The sequence below is a fragment of the Phlebotomus papatasi genome, chromosome 3 (genome assembly GCF_024763615.1).
Source record: "Phlebotomus papatasi isolate M1 chromosome 3, Ppap_2.1, whole genome shotgun sequence".
Taxonomy (NCBI): domain Eukaryota; kingdom Metazoa; phylum Arthropoda; class Insecta; order Diptera; family Psychodidae; genus Phlebotomus; species Phlebotomus papatasi.
In genome coordinates this window covers 77767616-77789458 of record NC_077224.1, presented here as the reverse complement: position 1 = coordinate 77789458, position 21843 = coordinate 77767616, and the positions used below count along the sequence as shown (strand labels likewise).

Genomic DNA, 21843 nt, shown 5'->3' with positions numbered 1-21843 from the left:
ACAATTTTGTTAGAGTTTTTTTGGAACCGTTTTGATACAGTGAAATGTCTACAAATTTAAGTTGATTTCTTTTTATACAAATTTGTTCCCGAAATTTGGAACAGAATTTGTTGCACTCGGCTGTTTTGTTCCCACTGTCAGGAACAAATTGGTACATTTTTTTCATAACAATATTATTCTTACATCTGTAACATATTTGTTCCAAAAATTTTCGATGTCCGTGGACGAGGTAATTTTTGGAACCAAATTGTTACTCATATGGGAAATCTTTTTGTTCCCATTGTTGGGAACAAATCCGTGTAAGTGATTTCGTCTTACAGTTAAGGCCTATACTTCAGTCGAGATGGATTTCGGTAGTGAAAGTTCATAAGGAACATCAAATAAGAATCAACTTAAGAGTGTTTTATACAGACGCGTGCATGACGAAATCATATGCGAGTGCTGGCAGCAAGAGGGGAAGGGAATCTCGAATTTACAAAGTGAAACCATGTAGCAGGAAAATTGCCACAGATTTGGCGTCCTCTTCACTTCGGTGACGGGTGACTGAGTGTGAGAGGAGGGATACGCTTTTATAGTAGACGAGCTATTTATTGGAACAAATTCGTTACTAATATTAGGTATCTTTTTGTTCCTCCTAGAAGATACAAATTTGTTCCAAAAATTTTCGGTGTCCGTGGACGAGCTACAATTTGGAACAAATTCGTTACTAATATTGGGTATCTTTTTGAGTCTCATAAAATGAACAAGATTATGCCAAAAATTATGGTGTCCGTAGACGAGCTAATTTTTGGAACAAATACGTGCCGAAATTTTTTACCGTGTATACCTTCAAAACATATCCAAAAATAAACGAAATCATCTGGGCCATTTTTGAGCAAATGATGTCAAATTTATTGTCAATAATTTGATATGATATAAAATATTCTAATGGACTTAGTTCAGCTCAATAATTTTATTTATTTGTATTAAAATAAATTTAAAATAGAGCTTGTAAAAATCTCAGTTCTGTTGAATTTTAAAATCGTCAATATTGCCTGTGGAATTCTGTTTCTCGTCAGGCGGACATTCAGCCGCTTTTTCCATCTATTCTCTTTATTGGGATCGTATCCGAAGTTTATCAAAGCGAGCTTTAGACGACTATTTGCAGAAGCTTTTTGGTTTTTACTTTGTCGCTTCTTAAGCGAAGCCTGAAGCTGTCAAATAAATTTCAAGCATCAGAAGCATAGTGTTTTTTATAATAATTTAGAGGTGTTTACTAACTCAGAAAAAAATGTTTGAGGAAAGACTAGTTCGAGAAATTAGGGAGCGAAAGTGTCTGTATGAGAAAATCCATCGGGATTACAATAATTACAAAATGAAGGAGATGGCTTGGGATGAGATTTCGGCAATTTTGGGGACACCAGTTAACAAATGCAAGGCTCGATGGAAGAGCCTGAGGGAGCGCTATGTGAGAGAAGTGAAAAGGAATATAAGAATGGGTTGCCCATTGGACAACAGCTCTTGGCATCTCTTCAGTAAGATGTCCTTCATCAAGGCTTTCATTTGCCCCCGGAGTAGGACGCCCAATAGCGCACAGGACAATGAGGATGGTTCATATGGTCCATATGAACGATCTGGTCTGGAAGTGAATCAAACTGCAAATCATATGAATGAACTGATGGAAATTCTGAGCGATTCCGATTGTGAGCCAGAAGTATCTTTTCAAACTCCACGGATTACAGCTGCATTCTCAAAATCCAGGGAACCTGATGATGAGTCTGTCAGGAGCACTAGCGAAGATTTCAACAATTCTCACCACAATGGGATTCAGACTCAAGAAATGAATGTTCAACCACCCACCATTAGCCCCTCCAATGCTGGCTTCTTCCTGATGTTGGACAAAATGCTTCAGAATCTTCCTCCGGAGGATGTTGTAAACTTTCAAATGGATATCCTTAATTTTGTACACCAGAAGACGATTGAGAGAATGACAAAACAAGAAAAAGATTATGCTTTTGATGAATAAAGTCGATAAAACATTAATATTAAAATAAAATTTTGTAATTTATTTTGGTTAATTCGGCGCCAAAATTCAAAAGAAAATTAGCGCGAGAAATTTTCAAGTCAAACCCCCTCGGATAATTTCTAAATTTGATAACGTTAAGCATTCATTGGAGAACGAATCTTTAATTTTAATTCATATTTATATTATAATGCTTTTGTTTTCAGCGTTAAAAATGAAACAATTAAAAAGTAAAGAATTTGGTTAATTTATTTTTAATAGAGTTTCCAAACAGAGATCAATAATGTTACTAAGTTTTTCTAGCAGTTTTTAGACGAGTTTTTTAAATGATTTTTATACTGTAAAATTCGAGGTAAAATTAGTAAAGTCCTTTTATAACAGTTTAATGGATTTTAAAAGACATACATGAAAAAATAGATTTCACAGCTTTTGATATGTAATTCACAATAATTCTAAACTTTATAATATTAAATTGAATGCAATTTTTAAATATTTCTAAACTATTATTGATTTGAAAATATCTTAATTAGAAATTTATTTATTTTTATTTGGTCTACTTGTCTACTTAATATATAAAACTTTTTTTTAATTTTACATTTATGAACAATTAAATATATTTTGCCGCGATAATGAATCTAAGCGTAAAACAGAATGATTGATTTGATTTTATTTATAAAATCAAAACCATCTAATGAAATATAATCACTATTCAATTCTATTTTGAGAGATATTTCTGATAATAAATTATGTAATATATTAACTAGTAAAAATAATATACAAAATTACGTTCGCCAAACCTTTTTTCGGTGATTTTTAAAAGGAAAAAGAAGCATAGAAAATTAGTAAGAAAGTTTTATGTACCACCTAGCTAGATTTAGGGTAAGTGTACCAAATTCCGGCCATATTTTTATTCCTCAAATATCCATGAATTTTTAGTTTTTGCATATTATAGAGATTATACTATGCAATAAATTAACAAAAATGTAGCTTCGATAAACGAGATGTTAAAAATACTTTGGAAGGATTCCGGAAGGGCAAGGAACTATGAGAATGAAGGTGGCCGAAATAGGCCACCAAAGCTATGTCTACATTTTTATTCATTTTAAAATGTATTAAGAATGATTCTAGAGAAAATAAAGATGATAAACTGTCCGCAAGGTTCCAAGCAACACTTCTTATAAAATTGAAGAAATTTAAATTCTTCTTAAATTTTCCTTAAGAAAAATTAACAAAAAATCAATTTATATGAAAAATATTACATTTTGAACTTGTGACTTTGGCGCTTGCATGCAACTATGCCGAAATTTGGCACACTTACCCTATGTTTCATCTAGAAACATTTTTTCTAATATTTTTTATTAAGAATAATCTAAGAACATCGTGATAACATGCGATCTCACTACATGTTTACAGTTAACTAGTAGATTTACTCTATTTTTTTTCACAAGTCAAAAATATTATATTCATTTAATATTGTACTCCTGTAATTTATTGGCACCAAGAAATGAGCAGTATAAATCGAATTTTGTCAGCAAAAAAATCGAAATGGGCAGTAAAGAATAAAAAATGATTTGTGAAAAATTAAATAAAAGAAGAGTAAAAAGTTAAAAAAAGGTCTTTACTGCTAATTGATATTAAATTGATATTAATTGATATTAAAATTGATTTTTTCTTCATTTTATTTTAATACTAAAATCCCTTCAAATGTGAATTCCTGTTGCCTTCTATTTTGGAACTTAAAAATCATGTTGACTAAAATATACTTAGAATTGACTAATTAACACTAAACCTATCAAGACTAGCCAACTAGACCGGTTTAAAAAGTGTTTAAAATTAACACGTATTTAAACGATACAAATGTCGCTATCCAACTTTATGATTTTTTACCGTGGTCTATCATTTGACCGAGCGCGATAGTAAAACTACCAAAAACGATCGGTAGGTTTAGTGTTAAAGATAAAACGTGGACAGCATACGAATTGCTCAACTAATGGTCAACTGATTTTCTTTATATTTTTATCCATAAATTTAATTTTAAGTCTTAAAATATACTTTCTCGGTTCCGAAACATATAGTACATATTTGTATGAAAACATGTACGACTTTTTTCGGACCAGGAGGGTGTATACGTATACTTTTTAATTTGCCCATTGTATGACTTAAAAACCATTTTCCCTATGGTTACAAGAAAAACTTTTTTTATAACTCTAATTAAAAAAAACCCTTGGAGTACCATCAAATTATAGTTTTAACAAAGTAATTTAAATGTAGGAATATTTCCTATTAAAAATAATGAAATCTTTCAAAAAAAAACAATTTTTGGAAAACTACTACAATTGCAATTTAGGACAGTATAATTATTTCCGAAAATACAAATAAAATCTAAAAACTAAACTACTAAACTTATTGAAAACAACTTATTCCTTTTCTTTATCTTAACATTTTTACACATATATCTTTGATTATTTGTGTGTTAAATTATCTTTGTAACTTAGCGTTTTATTGCATGAATTACAAACTGAATGAATATGCATATGAATATGCTTGAATGCAGAATTGCTTACAGAAATATAATTTCACATTTTTAAAAATCTACTGTCATTCGTAATTATTGTTTTATGAGAAATGTTAATGCTCTTTTTAACTTTAATAAAAAAAATATTTTTCTTTTATGATTTTTTACATTTTTTGTGATTTCAGTATTTTTCTTATTCTAGTCTTATATCTAACTTAAATAATAATCCTTATATTATCAATTGGTGATATAGTGGAACCTCCTCTTTTCTTAGCAATGATCTCCTCCTGAAAATAAATCAATGGCAACTTATTAATGTTAAGAAGAGTAAGAAAATATTTTGAAATATCCTTTCGCAATGAATTCTCAAGGCGACGTCTGATTGTTTTTATTAACTGAGAATAGTTCTATTCTGCGCACCAAGCGATCTCGTGAATTTTGGCTGTGGGCCAAGCATGAGTGACGCGATCGCGATTTTTATGTTTCATTGTCAAGTAGAGGAGAGATCTCCTCGTGCAACTATTCCATGTGGCCCCTTTTCAAAATTATTTTGTGTATGCGGGTCAGTGTCTAGATTGACGACCGAAAGGCGATTCAAAAGTCACCACGCGCGATCACTATACTTTGCTCAGTCACTCCCGGGGTAATCACGTAACTTTGGAATTCCATGTGGCAGATAAGGGGGACAATTGAGTGTCGCAGAGTGATAAGCGAACAGATTCTTCCATAGAAATGGAAATCCAGGTCAAATGGCGAGAGACAGTGCTACGAATGATCATTGAACTTGGATTTTCCTTTACCATATGATCGGTCTCTTTCTTACTCTTCCACTCTTGCAATTTGTCATTTATTCGCCGGAAATGACAGTATCCAGATGGCGCAGCACACATTGCTCACTCTCATTTTATCGTTTTACTCGAAGAAATCTCTCTTTGGACATGCGCTAATGCCGGATTTTTCCTCAGAGAGATGTCATGTGAGAGAGATGGCCATTGGTTCTTGACGTCAGAGGTCTCATATGTAAGCGGTGGTCGTATACGGCTTCAATGGGAGCGAATGTGATGGAACTAGAGCCGAAGTTTATCGTCAATGATTCACGAGAGAGAACAAATGAGCTACTGAGAACGAATGAAAATTCTAGTTCTTCACTCATCATATCGCGGTCGTTTAGTCAATACGCGACCCCTTGAGAAGGCGCTCCGCCCCAGTTAATCACCCCCTCTTAGGCGATTTGAGACACCGTTTCAGGACACACAGACTCCATCACACAAAAGGTATGACTACCCTAGTGAATTAGAAGTATTTTTCCAATCCCAATTCGCAATGAAAATTCATCTTAAAATTTCCCAAGTTGGACGAGCCCCTTGAACAAGTGAAAAATCAATTGTATCGATCAGCCCAAGGTCTCGTGACAAAATCGTACAGTTATTCGGCCTAATTTACTGCGATTTTTAACTGCAATTTGCTGGATTTTACCCATTTAGACGGCCCAAAAAGTGCTGAAGAAAGTGATGTTCAAGAGTTAAAGAAGTGTGTTGGAAAATTTTCTCGTAGTTATGTAACCAAAATCAAGGGGAAGAATATCGAAAAGTGCGGTTGAGTGCGGTGAAGGAAGTAATGAAAGACAGAGACGGAACATCTCCACTTCTGAAAAATTACGTAAAACTGGGCCACAATGGGAAAATTGTTGAGAAAATCGGGTCACCATGTGATTTGGAGAATATATCTGGAATACTATGGGAAAAGCTTCTGGTGATTCACTGTCATTTTATTTGGGAAAATCGATTGAAAAAAAGACGAATAGCAAGTGCTGAAGACGCCGCGTAGACTTCGTTACGTAATTTCAATTATTTTCCTCACTCCCTTCAGACAGTTTTAGCTGTGATTTCTCTAACAGGAGTTTTATACTATTGTGATAGAGCACAGGTTTGACCTCTTAAGATTGCGCTGAGACTCAAGGGAGCGCGAAATCAGGCTCAAGAGAACCAAAAATATAGGCACTATGAATTAGTTTTATCCGGATGATTGGGCAACTTCTGGTTGTATAACAATTAGATAACTTTTCTTAAAGGTATATTGGGACAGGGGAAACGGTAGGAGATAACGGCCCGTGGATTACTTTGTTGCAAAAATCCATCAGCTGACTAAATGCAAGAGTGAAGTGACGTCATCTTTTTTAAAAGCCTTTAAATTTAATACTGCTTTTTGCAGTGCGTTTGGATATCTTCTTGATGGCTCGAAGGTGTATCTTATAATTCCTCACTTTTTAAAAGATCCTTTAATTCTTCTTGTTGATGATATCTCGTGGTAATATTATAATATAAATATTATAATATAAATATTACAATATTATTGGATCACATCGTTGCTTCTAAAGGACCAGATTATTACTTTTATGCGTTCTCTAGTTTACTCTATTCTATTCATTCTATTCCCACAAACTTACAGTAGACTATCTCGCAAATGGGCATTTGAGGCGAAATGTCATCCGGTTTATCGATAGATTTGGGCGTCAAAGCCTTTGTAAATTCCACAAAAAGCGCTCAATTATAAAGAATCACAATAAAATAGGAAGAACTACAGCGAATTTGAGCAAATTAGCTTCATAATTAAATGTCAAAATTGTCAACAACATTTTTCGCCCGATTGAAAAAGAGCCGATTGAGCAAGAGTCTACTGTATAGTAGTGCTTATAGTGGTGCTTGTAAAAATCACAATTCCTACAAGTTTAGTTAGATTTACTGATGCAATTGCCACTTGTTACGAATCTTCCGAAGTAACAAATGCACGAATGCAAATTAGGCCAAGTGCTAGCGACACTGAGTTGACAATCTCAGCGTGATTTTGCACTTCAGTGCAGCAATACCCGAGAGAAGAGGATCCATTTATAGATTTGTCCTAAATCTGCAACCTGTATGTCTCAGATGATTCTCTAAAATGCACATAAACATGTTTTTGATCCTTACACAATGGCGAAGGTCAAAATCAATTATTTTCGCACTCATCAATGCATTTGGTAATCAATTAGCGCGTCTTCTTATTTTCTCACACTAATCTCCAACTCAGGCCACGTGAAAATGACGTCAAGGTGATTTTCTGGCCCGGTTTTATTTATAAATGAGCATATTTTTTTCCAACTCTGATTACTCAACAAATTCGCCGTCTGCCGAAAAAATCTTATATAATAATTTTTAGTGAATTATGCAACACGTGCCCATTGGACACAATCCAAAGAAATTTTGTAAATTCATTGAGAAAATTTTTGTGTGAAAATTTTTCTTGCATTTTTCGCAGTTTTCATTGAAATTTTGTTTGAAAGTTTTTGCAATCGCATCTTGGGATTGAATTTGGCCACTTTGGCGGGCAGTATAACAGTTTTGGGCGAAAACGTCTAAAAAAAATTCAAGCAAAATTTCTAGCAGTGTTGCCTGATTGTACGTGTTACCACGTGGTACGGGCCTTTCCTGTCCAATCGCCATTTTGGTGCGCATCTCTCTCGTGTGGCAAATTCGCATTTACACCCATCCCAAGTGTAATAGAAATTGCAAAAATTAGTGAAAAACCTTTCTGATCATTTGGATATTGTGTATTGCAGAGAAAAAATGCCCGGACTTTCGGATCCAGTTGCTTTTCTCAAGGATTTCGCCGCCGGAGGTATCTCCGCGGCGGTTTCCAAGACCGCTGTCGCCCCCATTGAGCGTGTGAAGCTCCTTCTGCAGGTGCAGCACATCTCCAAACAAATTGCTCCAGAACAGCGGTATAAGGGTAAGTTGATTTTTTGTGGGGGAATCCCCTAAAAGACAGCCCAAAAGACCTCGGCATAACCTCTGCAAGGTGGTTGTTTCCGGAAACGTCAATTGAGAGAGGGTTGATTGATTTGCAGGTATGGTGGACTGCTTCGTGCGAATCCCACGCGAACAGGGTGTCCTTGCCTACTGGCGTGGTAATATGGCCAATGTGATCCGTTATTTCCCAACTCAGGCGCTCAACTTCGCCTTCAAGGACAAGTACAAGCAGGTGTTCTTGGGCGGTGTGGACAAACACACCCAATTCTGGAGGTACTTCGTGGGTAACTTGGCTTCTGGCGGTATGGCTGGTGCCACTTCCCTCTGCTTCGTGTACCCCCTTGATTTCGCCCGTACCCGGTAAGTAAATTTTTTTGCCAATTTTGCAGAAATTCAATCTCCGCTCCAATGGCTTCCGAAGAAGTCACAGATATTGCAATTAAAGTGAAAAACATTCCTCATGAAATTCATCATACGTCAGATGATTTTTTGAGACGATAAAGTTAATTGATAAGAGCTCCAGACGGAATCTCTAAGATCTTACATAACAGACTCACGTGGAGGGGTCTTGATTTCTAGGAATATGATCTATTCAGAAAAATCAAGACATTGAACTTCATTAAATGATTTTATTGGTATTTCATTATATGCAAATTTTTAATGATTCCCACAAAGCTTTTTGAATTTTGCTCCAGACAAGAAATGTTCCAGAAAAATGACGTAAATTCAATCACAGTGATAAGAATTTCCCTGCCTCGTTTTAAAGATCTTTGACTCCGGACTGTAGCTAGACTTGTATAACGGAGATTTATTTTATTTTTTCACATTTGCCCACCAATAGAATTTTAAGAGATTTATCCTATTTAACGGTTTTTTTCTTATTAATAATATACTTTTGAATAAACACGTACTGAGAAAAATCCGAAAAAGTTAAAATAACATTTCGGAAATGTTAATTTTACCCTGCAGTATTAATCCAGAATCGGTGTGAATATTACCCTTTTTAGGTGTATTGGGGGTTAAAGTTACCCTTTTTCATGTTAATTTTACCCTTAAAAATGTGTAAAATTAACATTAAAAATTGTTGATATATTTTTACACCTGAAAAGTGTTAAAGTTATGAGGAAAAAAGTTAATCGCACCCTCTTTTTTTCTCAGTGTAGATGCTATACTTGATTTACGGGTTATTTAAAAACAATCTAATAATAATTCCATATTTGCAATTTCAATAAGAACGTAGGGTAAGTGTGCCAAATTTCGGCATATTTACATGCAAGCGCCAAAGTCAAGTTTTGAATGTAATATTTTTAATACAAATTTATTTTTTTCATTACTTCTTCTTAAGGAGTATTGCTTGGAACCTTGTATACAGTTTATCTTCTTTATTTTCTCTAAAATCATTCTTAATACATTTTAAAATAAATAAAAATGTAGACATAACTTCAGTGCCCTATTTCGACCACCTTCATTCTCATAGTACCTTGCCCTTCGGGAATTCATCCAAAGTCTTTTTCACGTCATCTCATTCATTGCTCCGACATTTTTTGTTATTTATTGCATTGTATAATCTATGGAATATGCAAAAACTTAAACTTCATGGAAATTCAAGGAAAAAAAAGTGGCCGAAATTGCAAGCTGGCCGGAATTTGGTACACTTACCCTATTCTGGATTTAGTTTTCACTAAATCAAAAATCTAAACTCTGCACAGGTGTTGATGCAAACGACGATTTATCAGATAAATCGTCGGTTGCATCGATATTTGGCGTATCTGCATTTCGTCGATTGGATCAGCAATTGTGGTAACTGCATTTACTTTGTGTCTGCATTCTCTGTAAACGACTTATCGTTGAATGGCAATTGCAACGATTATAGACACAAAGCAAATGCATTTACCACAATTACTGATCCAATCGACCAAATTTTGATGCAAGGTACAACACAGACGTGTCGCGTCTTGCGTGAAAAGCGGACATAAAAGAAATATAGGGTAAGTGTGCCAAATTTCGGCATAGTTGCATATAAGCACCGAAGTCCTAAGTTTGAAATGCAATATTTTTAATTCATATTGATATTTTTTGTTACTTCCTTTTCGGGAGGGTTGTGTGAAACCTTTAAAACTATTTTATCATCTTTTTTTTCTTCAAATCACTTCCTAAAATATTGAAAAACTAATAATAATATGGACATTGCTTTGGGTAGTATTCCGACCACTTTGAGTGAAATTCCGGCCACCTTTTTTCTGACCACCTTTTGTGACGCAACGGATTGAAAATTTCAAAACGTCAAATGGAACGAGTTTAGTATTTAGTTTAATACGTTTATATGACTCACAAACCCTGAGATCTTCCGTGTAATTTGTCCTGAAGACCTGAAGAGTAGCATCTCAAATTAACGCGCAGATTTCCGTAGCAATTTTCCCTTTCTGAACTCTTCCAAGGTCTTTTCCACATCATCTTTATCATAGAAGCGATGGTTTTTTTCACTGGACCTTGCAGAACTCAGAAATTGAAGAAAAAACATAAAATGAATAAGAAATTTAGGAAAGCAAAATATGTTGCCGGAATAGGCAACACCACCTCACCGGAGAGACGCTAACAAAGTATATACTTTTCTACGCGAAATACAGGATCCAGCTGGGAAATTTTACCCGAAATTTAAAGATTGATTCACTATTAACATAAACAGAAACAATCTTTAATGAAAACTAATCAATTTTCATGAAAAACACCGAAGGAAAACCTCTTAAACTTCACCACAAATCGTAAGACTGCTAGAAACACATTCGATCTGTCACTTTTTTGTAAGACTCTTTCCACACTGAGTTTTTACAACGCAATTTAAATTCAAATTATCCCTAAAATTGAAGGGTCTTTGTGTTAATACATCCTAAAATGAATAAATATTTAAAAGCAAAATGAATTCATTGACTATTCAAAGATAACATACATAATTCTAATTATTTTTATTTCCATTGCCGAAATTACACTCAAAGTGGCCGAAATTGGAAGCTGGCCGAAATTTGGCACACTTCCCCTAGATACGACAACGGTTGATGCAATCGATGAAATCTCTCTAAAGTGAGACAGTAAAACTATTATCTTTCTTGAATATCCCAATATTATTTTGTTACAATTATGTCAAAATTTTAATAGATATATTTAATGCAAATTTATTTATTGGTTTATAATCATAATCAGTTAATTTCTATTCAGACCTGTGAGGGATTCAAAGACCTTTCAAACAACAAATCCGTAGGGGACATTGGGGCAAAAAGTCACAAATCGAAAAATTCAAAATTCAATATCTTCCAAGGTAAAAAAGATAGTGGCTCAAATTTTTTTCTATAGATAGCTTCCATAGACCTTCAATGTCGTAAGGATTCTTAGAATTCCAACAAGGAATTTAGAAAATAAAAAAAATATCGAAATTTTTAGCCTTATTTTTGAAATATTTTCCTTGCAGAAGATAACAATTATTACCTACTTATTTTCCAAAATTGATGCACTGGTAAATATTAGGTGAGATTCTTAACAATCTCACCTACTATAATCCTAACAAAATTTCATGTCGTCCGATCGACCTCAAATTTGGCCAAAATGTGTTTCAGCACTTCCTGATTCCGAATATATATGTGGCTAAGTTACGTTCCCGGCCGGCCGGCCGGCCGCTCTTTGGAGCTTAATAGCTCCTAAACTAAAAAAGATATCGACTTGCGGTTTTCGGCAAAGGTTATATATCAGGTGAAAATTGCAACTTGGTGCATTGGCCCCCCACCCCCCACCCCTCCTTCCGCCATTTTGAAGACCCCCCTTTTTTTGTTTTCTCAATAGCTCCGCCCCTATGGCATTCAGCGGACTCAAATTTTAGTATGTTATAGTTGGGCCTTAGAGCTTTCCATCAATACCAAACTTAAGGTCCCCCGACCCCCCTGACCCGAGCTATAAGGGTCCAAAAAAAATTTCTTAAAATGGCCATAACTCCGGTTCTAATTGTCAGAATTTAAAAAGTGAGGGCTTTTTGGAAAGCTCTCGTGAAATGCCACTTCTCCTTCTAACATCGCAAGTTCATAAAACCACCGCTAGGGGCGCTTTTTTTAAAAAGAAAATTTTTAAATCTTAAAAGTTAAATAACTCAAAAATTCCATTGTGCATCGGGCTGAAAATTTAGTATGTTGTAGCCGTTGATTATACCTATCAAACAAAAAAACCTTAAGTCGATCCATAACCCCTGACCCGAGCTATAAGGGGTCAAAGTTCGAACATTGACCGGCCTCTATCTCCGGTTCTAATTAACATAGCGACATAAATTTTACCTTTTTGGTTTCGTCTCGATGAGCACTTTCAGATGGAAGTTCAAAAAGTCACCACAGGTGGCGCTGTGATAGCGTCAAAATTCATCGAAATTCAAAGTCACTTTTCTCAAAAACGGCATTGTGCAAGTTAATGAAATTTTAGTATGTTGTAGTCCAGTCTAGGACGTTTCCAAAATGGTGCGTATGCGCGCTGTGGTTAAAACAGAACCGGAGATATGAGGGGTCAAAGTTCACAAAATTCAAAAAATCATATCTCCGGTTCTATGTGACCGATTTTGATGAGTGAGGGCTTAAACGAAAGATCTCACCAAATGCTACAACTTTCTAGAATATTTGAACTTCGTGGGACCAACACCAGGGGCGCCACAGTCGAAAAACCAATTTCAATATCACATAACCTCAATTATCTCGACTGTCGCTGAACCGATTTTGATGATTACTTCGACACAATTGTAGAACACATTTGTCTCTACATTTCGTCCATACATCATTTTCCGCTCAGACTACGCTATCACTCCGATTTTGCCGTTTAAGTGTGAAAAAAAAATGATTTTTCCCATAAAAACGCTTTGAAATCACTCAGATGCCAATTTGACTGCCTCTACTCCACCAAGACACTTAAAATAGGGGTTTAAATGGAAAGTCCCGCAAAATACAACAATTCTTTGATTTAGTTGAAGTTCAACAAATGAACACTTGAGGCACTCTGGGTGAAAAAACGAGTTAAGAAACAAAAAACCTCGCTTATCTTGGCTTCTGAGTAATCGATGAGTTCAAGTTCTACGGCAAAATTATAGAGAACATTCTGGTCTACATTTCACCCATATAACACTTTTCTGTCAGTTCATCCAAATCCTTGATATTTTGGTTTAAATACAAAATTTGTATAATTTCACGAATTTGATTCAAGATAACTGAATGGCGTCTCCCAACTTCAGCTCCAAATCGAATTTGCATGCACTCCGAGTTAGCTCACGTTAAGAATCTCACCTACATAAGCCGGTTAGGATTATCTGTCCCTTTTCTAAATAATTTGGATTTTTTTGAATACGAATCCGCTATCTATTTTAGAATTTCACAAAAGTTCTTTTCTTCAGAAATCCTTTTATTAAAAATGACCACTTGGGGTAAAAAGTAACAAAAGATATACAGCAAAAAATAAGCAAAAAAAGCGAAGTAATTTCTGATGTCTCACGGCGAAAAGAAACGTTATTATCATGCCTCGCCGCTTGTTGTTTGCATTGGTCAAACGATTTGCAGTGTTTTGTGTGTTTTTTTCTCTAAAATAGCTTGAAAAGCGCTTTTCTCGTTTTCTTACTTTTCTCGCAGAGAAAACGGTGGTTTACAAAGGTGTCGATGAATAAATTTCCTATGAAAATATGTTATCCAGGTGTTTATTTTTTAATTTACGGAATCCTGTAAGAAAGCGAATCAAAATATGATAATACCCCATGTCTGATCTGATACTATTTGCCCCAGCATTTTTGAGAATAGTCACAAAATTACCTTTTAGAAATTGGCTCGATAAACGTATTTCCTTACATAATAGAGGAATAGTACTTTCACAAAGTTGTAGAGCGGTAAATTTCCTATAAAACTGCGCTAATTAGAAATTTTTGAAGCGCTCGAGTAGCTTATAAAAAATAAAATATCAGTTTTGTGACTTTTTGCCCCAGTCTCTCCTATTATTGACAAGATTCAGATTTATAAAGGAACATGGTACGATGCTTCTGTCATGCTAAGTTTAAAACCTTCTTTTAAGTTTTAAAATTTTTTGCATGGGGTCAAAGAAATGAAACACTTTTCTCATCTCATTTTTTTACCAACAAAATAACCTACTTACCCTTAAAGAATAAAGGGTGCAATATTAAAATTTTGAGTTTTACATAAATGATTATTACCAAAATATTTTTAGTTATGAAAAGATCTTTCATTTGAACTTATGATGAATAATTTAGGAAAAGAAAAACTGGAGCTATTATCATGTAATTCGCAAATAAGGAAAAAAATTAAAACATTTGCCTACACAGAAAAAAAAATTTTGTAAAATTGTTCGTAAGTGAAATTCTATGGCAGACTTACGAAATGCTCGTAAATCGTATAACCCACAAACAATTAAATTTTGTACTTTTTCACAAACATTGGCCTCAATTCTGAGACCAAGATCAAGAAAATTTCAAGATTTTGGTATTCTGAAATCAAAAATTAAGATCAAGATGTCAAATCTGTCAAATGTCTTGGAATCTTGAAATCCAAGACACAAACCGTGTGGATATCAAGATTTGCAATTCTGGAACCAATATTTCAAGATTTCAAGACGTCAAATTTCTTGTTTTCTTGAAATAATTCCAAGAACCACTCGGAGGTGCTTGGAATTTTCAAGATAGTAACAATTTGAAGAATTTCATATGGAAATGACTATTGATGAGGAATATTTCTATAAGAGATGGTACAAAGAGTGAACTACTTTGAAAAATACTGTATTTGACCTTGTAATTTAATCGAAATGGTACGTATTTCTAGATGTACATATCGAAGTACACCACCCAGAGGATATCTGCAAAATAATCACATCATGCACATTTCTTGGTTTATCACAGGTCACAAGATTGGTTTGTACTTTCTGTACTCCCATTTATGGCCTCTCATTTATTCTTTAATACCTCCTATAATTAATTTTCCTAATTTATATGACGAAAATTCAACAAATTCAACAGAGAAATGAAGATATTTGTCAGAAATTATGTTTAGTTAAGTGTGGAAAATCTTGAAATCTTGGTTCTTAGCTAAGACATTTTAAGTTTCACAAATGCTTCGCGTCAGAATACGAAATCTTTGATCTTGGAAATATTTGACAGCTTGAAATTTTAATCTTAATCTTGGTCTCAGAACTGAGGCCATTGTTTGTAAAATAATCATTTGACGAACATTTTTTGTACTTTTACAAACGTTTGTTCGTAAATGTTCGTAAACATACAAAAATGTTCAAAATCAAAATAAAAAAAAATATTCGTAAAATTTTGTCATTGTTCGTAAATTTTTGTTTATCAGACGAATATTTTACGTACATTTACGAACAAATGACGAAATTTTACGAACATTTTTTGTGTGTTTACGAACATTTACGAACAAATGTTTGTAAAAGTACAAAAAATGTTCGTCAAATGAATATTTTACAAAGAATGTTTGTGATAAAAGTACAAAATTTTACGAACTTGTTTGTAACGATTTACGTTCGATTTATACGATTTACGAACATTTCGTAAGTCTGCCATAGGTTTACACAAACATTTACGAACAATTTTACAAAATATTTTTTTCTGTGTAGATTACAGACGAAAACGGTTTTCGTGCTTTTCAATTATTATGGCGCTGGCACAACTTTTCAATTTAGCGAAATTCAATCGATTGAAATTTTACGTCTTACACTTTCAAACTGAGATCAGATACAGCTGTCTCTTTCTGTCAAATGAAATTTAAAATTGAAATTGAAAATTGAATTTAGCAATAGTAAGCGTTGAATAATTTGAACTTACGCTGAATAATTTTCGTTGGGCAGTTTGGCCGCTGATATTGGCAAGAGCGGTGGTGAGCGTGAGTTCACTGGTTTGGGCAATTGCTTGACCAAGATCTTCAAGGCTGACGGTATTGTTGGTCTGTACCGTGGATTTGGCGTATCTGTCCAGGGTATCATCATCTATCGTGCTGCCTACTTTGGCTTCTACGACACTGCCCGTGGCATGTTGCCTGATCCTAAGAAGACACCTCTTTACATTAATTGGGCCATCGCTCAGGTAAGTCCAGATTTTTTTTCTTCTTCATCCTTTGGTCGACGGATGATTCAAATATTCTGTGTGTGTGTGTGTCTATGTAGGTTGTCACAACAGTTGCCGGTATTGTGTCATATCCATTTGACACTGTGCGTCGTCGTATGATGATGCAGTCTGGACGCAAGAAGACGGAGATTGTCTACAAGAACACACTGCATTGCTGGGCTACAATTGCCAAGACAGAAGGTGGCAGTGCTTTCTTCAAGGGCGCCTTCTCCAACGTCCTCCGTGGCACTGGCGGTGCCTTTGTGCTCGTCTTGTACGATGAAATTAAGAAATTCCTGTAATTTAACTTATTTTATTTATCAACCGCCAATAAAGCTACGGAGTTAAAAAAGTACACCGATTTCCGAATCACTATATAGATACAACAATTAAAAAAAAAAAACTAAGCAAATTTAATCCGCAAGACGTAGCTTTGTGAGCCACGGTCTCGTGGATATATACGGATGATAGAAAAAAAATAATGAAGCAACAAAATTTCAAGCAAATAGGCGAATGATAAAGTATTACGGGAGAGAAAATGTGGGAGTTTTTTTTTTTCTTTTCTTCTGACAACACCCGAAGGAGATTAAGTACATTTAACTGAAGAAAAAAAAAATGTGTAGCGAATAAACAAAATACTAAAAATGAAAAATATTGAAAGTTTAAGTGTTTTCTCTCGGTAGAAAGATTCTCATGATTTTTTTTTGTGACTCTTAGGATCAAATTTTATCATTTGTATATATTTAATTGCGTCGCACAGACTGTTCGCGCCAGTTGAGGAAATTTCTTTATGGAAAATTGCAGAGGAGAAATAAATGGAGAGAAAGTTAAGGTGGATTTTCAATTGCAAAGGAATGACGAATGCGCGGTTTACTGAATTTTATCGATTTTAACAGTTACGTGGAGGAAATGGGGCAGCAGTTCACTTTTTCTCAAGGTGGGTTTTTTTTTAAATAGAAACTCATATAAAATTATTTGACTTCTTACAAAAATTATGATTATTACCATAATTCGAATAAAAGTGATTTAATGTGAAACAAAAACGACGGAGGATAATGATATTACTCTGGGGAGGCTGCGGATATCGGAATTTGTCGGGAAATGAGATCTCAATGAAAACTCACCAACTTTTCCCAAAGCTTTCAGCTTAGGCTCAGTCAGAACCTTCATCATGAAAAAGCCTACACTGAGAGAAATCCGAAAAAGTTAAAATAACATTCCGGATATGTTAATTTTACCCCGCAGTATTGATCCGAAATCGGTGTAAATATTACCCTTTTTAGGTGTGTTGGGGGTTGAAGATACCCTTTTTCATGTTAATTTTACCCTTAAAAAGGTGTAAAATTAACATTTAAAAATGTTGATATATTTTTACACCTAAAAAGTGTTAAAGTTATGAGGAAAAAAAGTTAATCGCACCCTCTTTTTCTCTCAGTGTAGGCATTGTGTGAATACACGGATCTCACGTTTCGGTTTCAGGATATCACAATACAGTGGACTCTCTCTCAATTGGGCATTTGGGGCAAAATGTCATCCGGTTTATCGATAGATTTGGGCGTCAAAGCCTTTGTAAATTCCACAAAAAGCGCTCAACTATAAAGAATCACGATAAAATAGGAAGAATTACAGCGAATTTGAGCAAATTAGCTTCATAATTAAACGTGAAAATTGTCAACAAAATTTTACGCCCGATTTAGGGTAGAATCACATTGACAGTAAAATGCTCACCGTATTTCGTTAATTTATGCATTTTCATTGCAATTCTTACGCAAAATTTTCCATTACCGTATTACCTTATCTCATACTCGGTGGCACTAGGTGAAAATAATATAAGAAAATTGAAGAAGTAAAACGAAAATTCGATAAACGGTGAGCAAAAAAAACTGTAAGAGAAAATAATCGTAGTTTTTTTTCTCGCCGTTTATCAAATTTTAGTTTTATTTCTTCAATTTTCTTATATTATTTTCACCTAGTGCCACCGAGTATAAGATAAGGTAATACGGTAATGGAAAAGTTGCGTAAGAATTGCAATGAGAATGCGTAAATTAACGAAATACGGTGAGGCTACGGCGAGCGTTTTATTGTCAATGTGATTATGCCCTTAAAAAGAGCCGATTGAGCAAGAGTCTACTGTAATTGACTCTTATTAGTACTACTCCAAGAGATTGTTTCTGGAGAGGCACTCAGTGGATCAAGTGGTAAAGCACTCGCTCTATGATGAAAGTGTCCCGGGTTCGAATCGCCTTTAGGTCACCAGGAATTTTTCTGGCGTTAAAGGTGTTCGAATTGCATCTAGTGAGCTTCTTCTCTTCACTGCACTTGATTCCACGGGCATGGGACTGATAATCTCATCCTGTATAAGAAAAACTCCCATCAACTCATTGATCCTCATCGAAAATTTTGTCGGTATTACACCGATTTATCGACTTAATTTTAATGTACTTTTACGGGTTTCTCGATGAACTGTTCTAATAAATGGATGTTCCGAACTCTCCTTGGGATGGCCTAAAAGTTTCTCTATCGAAAGTTGTGTCATCAGCGTCATTATTATTATTAAGTCATCGAAAACAGTTTATACAGCTTTGATTTAATCTGATAACGTCATGGATGGTCGGTAAGTTTTTTCAACAAAAAAACCATGTACAAATTCAAATGAGATTGTAAAGAATCTCAGCTAAAATATCCAAAGGACGAAATTGCAATCAAGGACCATCCCTGCTCAACCTCCGGATTGCCAAAGAGATTAGTGCGAACAGAAAAATGCCAGAAAACCCTCGAACATTCCGAATAATTGTAAATTTGTTGTCAAAATAGGGAAAATTATACTATGAGACGTGCTTATACATTCTCCGCATGTTCTGTACCAATTTTGTTGATCCTTATGAACGAATCTTAGGAAAGAAATACTAGACTTAAGCAAGTTGAGAAAAAGAGATTAGTGAATATATGAAAGAATAGAAAAGGGATAATAGGGTCTCTTTTTCGCTCCAGCCACTGATGAAGGTTTGGAGCTTAAGCCGAAGCTTTGGGAAAAGTTGATGAATTTTCCTTGGGATGTTCCTGTTACCTGAAAAATTTTGGTATTCCTATCAAGCCTATCAATATGAAAGTGATTTAAGTTTCGTTTGATGTTTGTGTAAAATTTTTCGAAAACCAAGCAGTAAGTATGCATTATCCCTTAGATCTCATTATTTTGTACAAATAAAGAATTAACATTTCATAAATTTATTAAATAGCTATGCATATTCGATTTTCAACACTGACAATCTTTGGTTTCTTCATAATCTATTTATTTTTTTTTTGTTTTATTAATTTAAAATAAAAAATAAAAATAATAACAATATTAATATGTTTAAAGGGTTCCATAATCTTGGGTTTCATACATTTAAAAGCCTTAGAAGTATCCGATAATGAAACTAGTGATAAGCCTACATCAGCTTACTGTGGACGAAATTCTTAACGTGAGCAAACTCGGATTGCATGCAAATTCAATTTGGATCTTAAAATGAGAGATATAGGGCAAGTGTGCCAAATTTCGGGATAGTTGCATGCAAGCGTCAAAGTCTCAAGTTTGAAATGTAATATTTTAAATACATATTGATTTTTTTTTTATTCTTTCATAAAGAGTGTTGCTTGGAACCTTGTAAAGAGTTTACCGTCTTTATTTACTCTATAATCATTCTTAATATATTTTAAAATGAATAAAAATATAGACATAGCTTTGTTGCCCTATTTCGGCCATCTTCATTTTCATAGTTCCTTGCCCTTCGGGAATTCTTCCAATGTCTTTTTCACGTCATCTCGTTTGTCGAAGCTACATTTTTTGTTCTTCTTTTGTATTGTTTAATCTCTAGAGTACGTAAAATCTAAAAGTTCATGGAATTTCGAGGAACAAAAAAGGTGGCCGAAATTGCAAGCCGGCCGGAATTTGACACACTTACCCTAAGGTTTTCTTTTGCAAAAAGTTTCAAAGGTTACCTTTAACATTCTTAAATGTAAGTTCGATCAATGCCATAGGGACGGAGCTTTGAGGAAAAATTGGGGGCCTTTAAAATGGTATAAGGAAAACCGTAAGTTGATATCATTACTTGTTTGCAAATTGTTAAGTTTGAAAAAACGGTCGAAAGGCCGGGAAAATTTTTTAGCCACCCTTTTTGTAATGAGGGAACAGAGAGTGATGAAACACATTGTGCCAAAGTTTCGGCCTGATCAGATATCGTGAGATTTTGTAAGAATCATAGCGATTATAGTAATGACATTGTTAAGAATCTTAATTAATTTACGGAATATAATGAATTGAAGCCTTTCTATACAGGACAAATTTAGAAAAAAAATGAAAAGCAAAAGAATAAAATTATTCGGTTAATTGCTTTCAAAATTTATCAAAATAAAATGAGCAGCAATTATCACTTACCAGAAAAATAAGAGTCACGTCAGTAAAAATATCTTATAAACTTTAACTGTCCATTACCCTTCTTAAAAGTAAAACTAAATGTTTGATAATTTTATATACCGTCGTTGCGGGTGACTTTGCACTCGGGGGGTGACTTTGCACTCTGCTGTCCGTAAGACTTTCATAAATTCTAGCACTTATTGATGGTCTTCGCCGATCCGGTCTAACATGTCAAAGTATATAGGGATATGTTATGTACCAAGTAAGGTACAATGATCCTCAAAAGGATTCTTGTAATTTCAGTAATAGTCAATGAAATGCTAATATAGGTATTTTGTCAAAAAACGGCTCCGTGAAAAAGTTATCTGAAGGTGCAATTCCGAAATCGATTTCAGAGTAGTAAATTGCCCAAATCCAATCTAAATTTATCTGGCTAGAATAATCCACTTCGATTTTGTGGATTATTTCTATTAAAATATTTTTTTTCTCCATTATCTTCCTAAGAACGCATGATTTATGTTATAAAATTGCATATAATGGTCTTTCTAAAGCTTTATTATAGAAGTATTTGGTTAAAAATTATCCAATTTTGTGGGAACTTAATATAAAGTGACCGAGATCTACAAGATGGTATGGTCGCCATCTTGATTTGACGTTTCTGTCCGCCATTTTGAATAACTGTCAAAACAAAAATCTCATCCGATTGAGCTGAAATTTTAGTATGTTCTAGCTGATGTCAAGGCCTTTTCAGAACATATATAAAATCCGACCTAGGTCAAGTGATTGCCTGGATATAGGGGCTCCAAGTTCAAAATTTTGACATTTTCATGAATATAGAACTACAGGGAGCTTCTTTTATCAAAACCACCACAAAAAAGACAGCGCTATCGTTAGGAGATTAGATCTAACAAACAAACAATAAGAAAAGTAATGTTTTTGTTTATAACAGTGCATTATTTGAGAATCTTAAAAACTGTTTTCGCAAAGATGAAAAATAAAAAATTAGTTAAATGCGCTTTT

The 21843-nt window shown here is 34.3% G+C and overlaps 2 protein-coding genes across 3 annotated transcripts; both read left to right on the top strand.

Annotated features, from left to right (window-relative positions):
* Window positions 1-1167: 1167 nt before the first annotated feature.
* LOC129805875 (uncharacterized) lies at window positions 1168-5791 on the top strand. Its single transcript, XM_055854100.1, has one exon. It carries the CDS (start codon window positions 1271-1273, stop codon window positions 2003-2005), a length of 735 nt encoding a protein of 244 aa, XP_055710075.1. The 5' UTR covers window positions 1168-1270; the 3' UTR covers window positions 2006-5791.
* Window positions 2030-17261, top strand: LOC129805874 (ADP,ATP carrier protein). Of its 2 annotated transcripts, none has more exons than XM_055854099.1 (5): window positions 2030-5791; window positions 8113-8282; window positions 8401-8662; window positions 16175-16409; window positions 16490-17261. In XM_055854099.1, the coding sequence occupies exons 2-5, from the start codon at window positions 8120-8122 to the stop codon at window positions 16730-16732; spliced, it is 903 nt and encodes a 300-aa protein (XP_055710074.1). In that variant the 5' UTR covers window positions 2030-5791; window positions 8113-8119; the 3' UTR covers window positions 16733-17261. The 2 variants fall into 2 exon arrangements, with proteins under 2 accessions (XP_055710074.1, XP_055710073.1); XM_055854098.1 differs by having other exon boundaries at window positions 5670-8049.
* Window positions 17262-21843: the final 4582 nt, after the last annotated feature.

Excerpts from the sequence above, each read along its gene's own strand:
- LOC129805874 (XM_055854099.1), top strand. The coding sequence starts at position 8,120 with ATGCCCGGACTTTCGGATCCAGTTGCTTTTCTCAAGGATTTCGCCGCC. Across the intron at positions 8,283-8,400 it reads TCCAGAACAGCGGTATAAGG|GTATGGTGGACTGCTTCGTG; the intron begins GTAAGTTGATTT and ends ATTGATTTGCAG. Across the intron at positions 8,663-16,174 it reads CTTGATTTCGCCCGTACCCG|TTTGGCCGCTGATATTGGCA; the intron begins GTAAGTAAATTT and ends TTCGTTGGGCAG.
- LOC129805875 (XM_055854100.1), top strand. The coding sequence starts at position 1,271 with ATGTTTGAGGAAAGACTAGTTCGAGAAATTAGGGAGCGAAAGTGTCTG.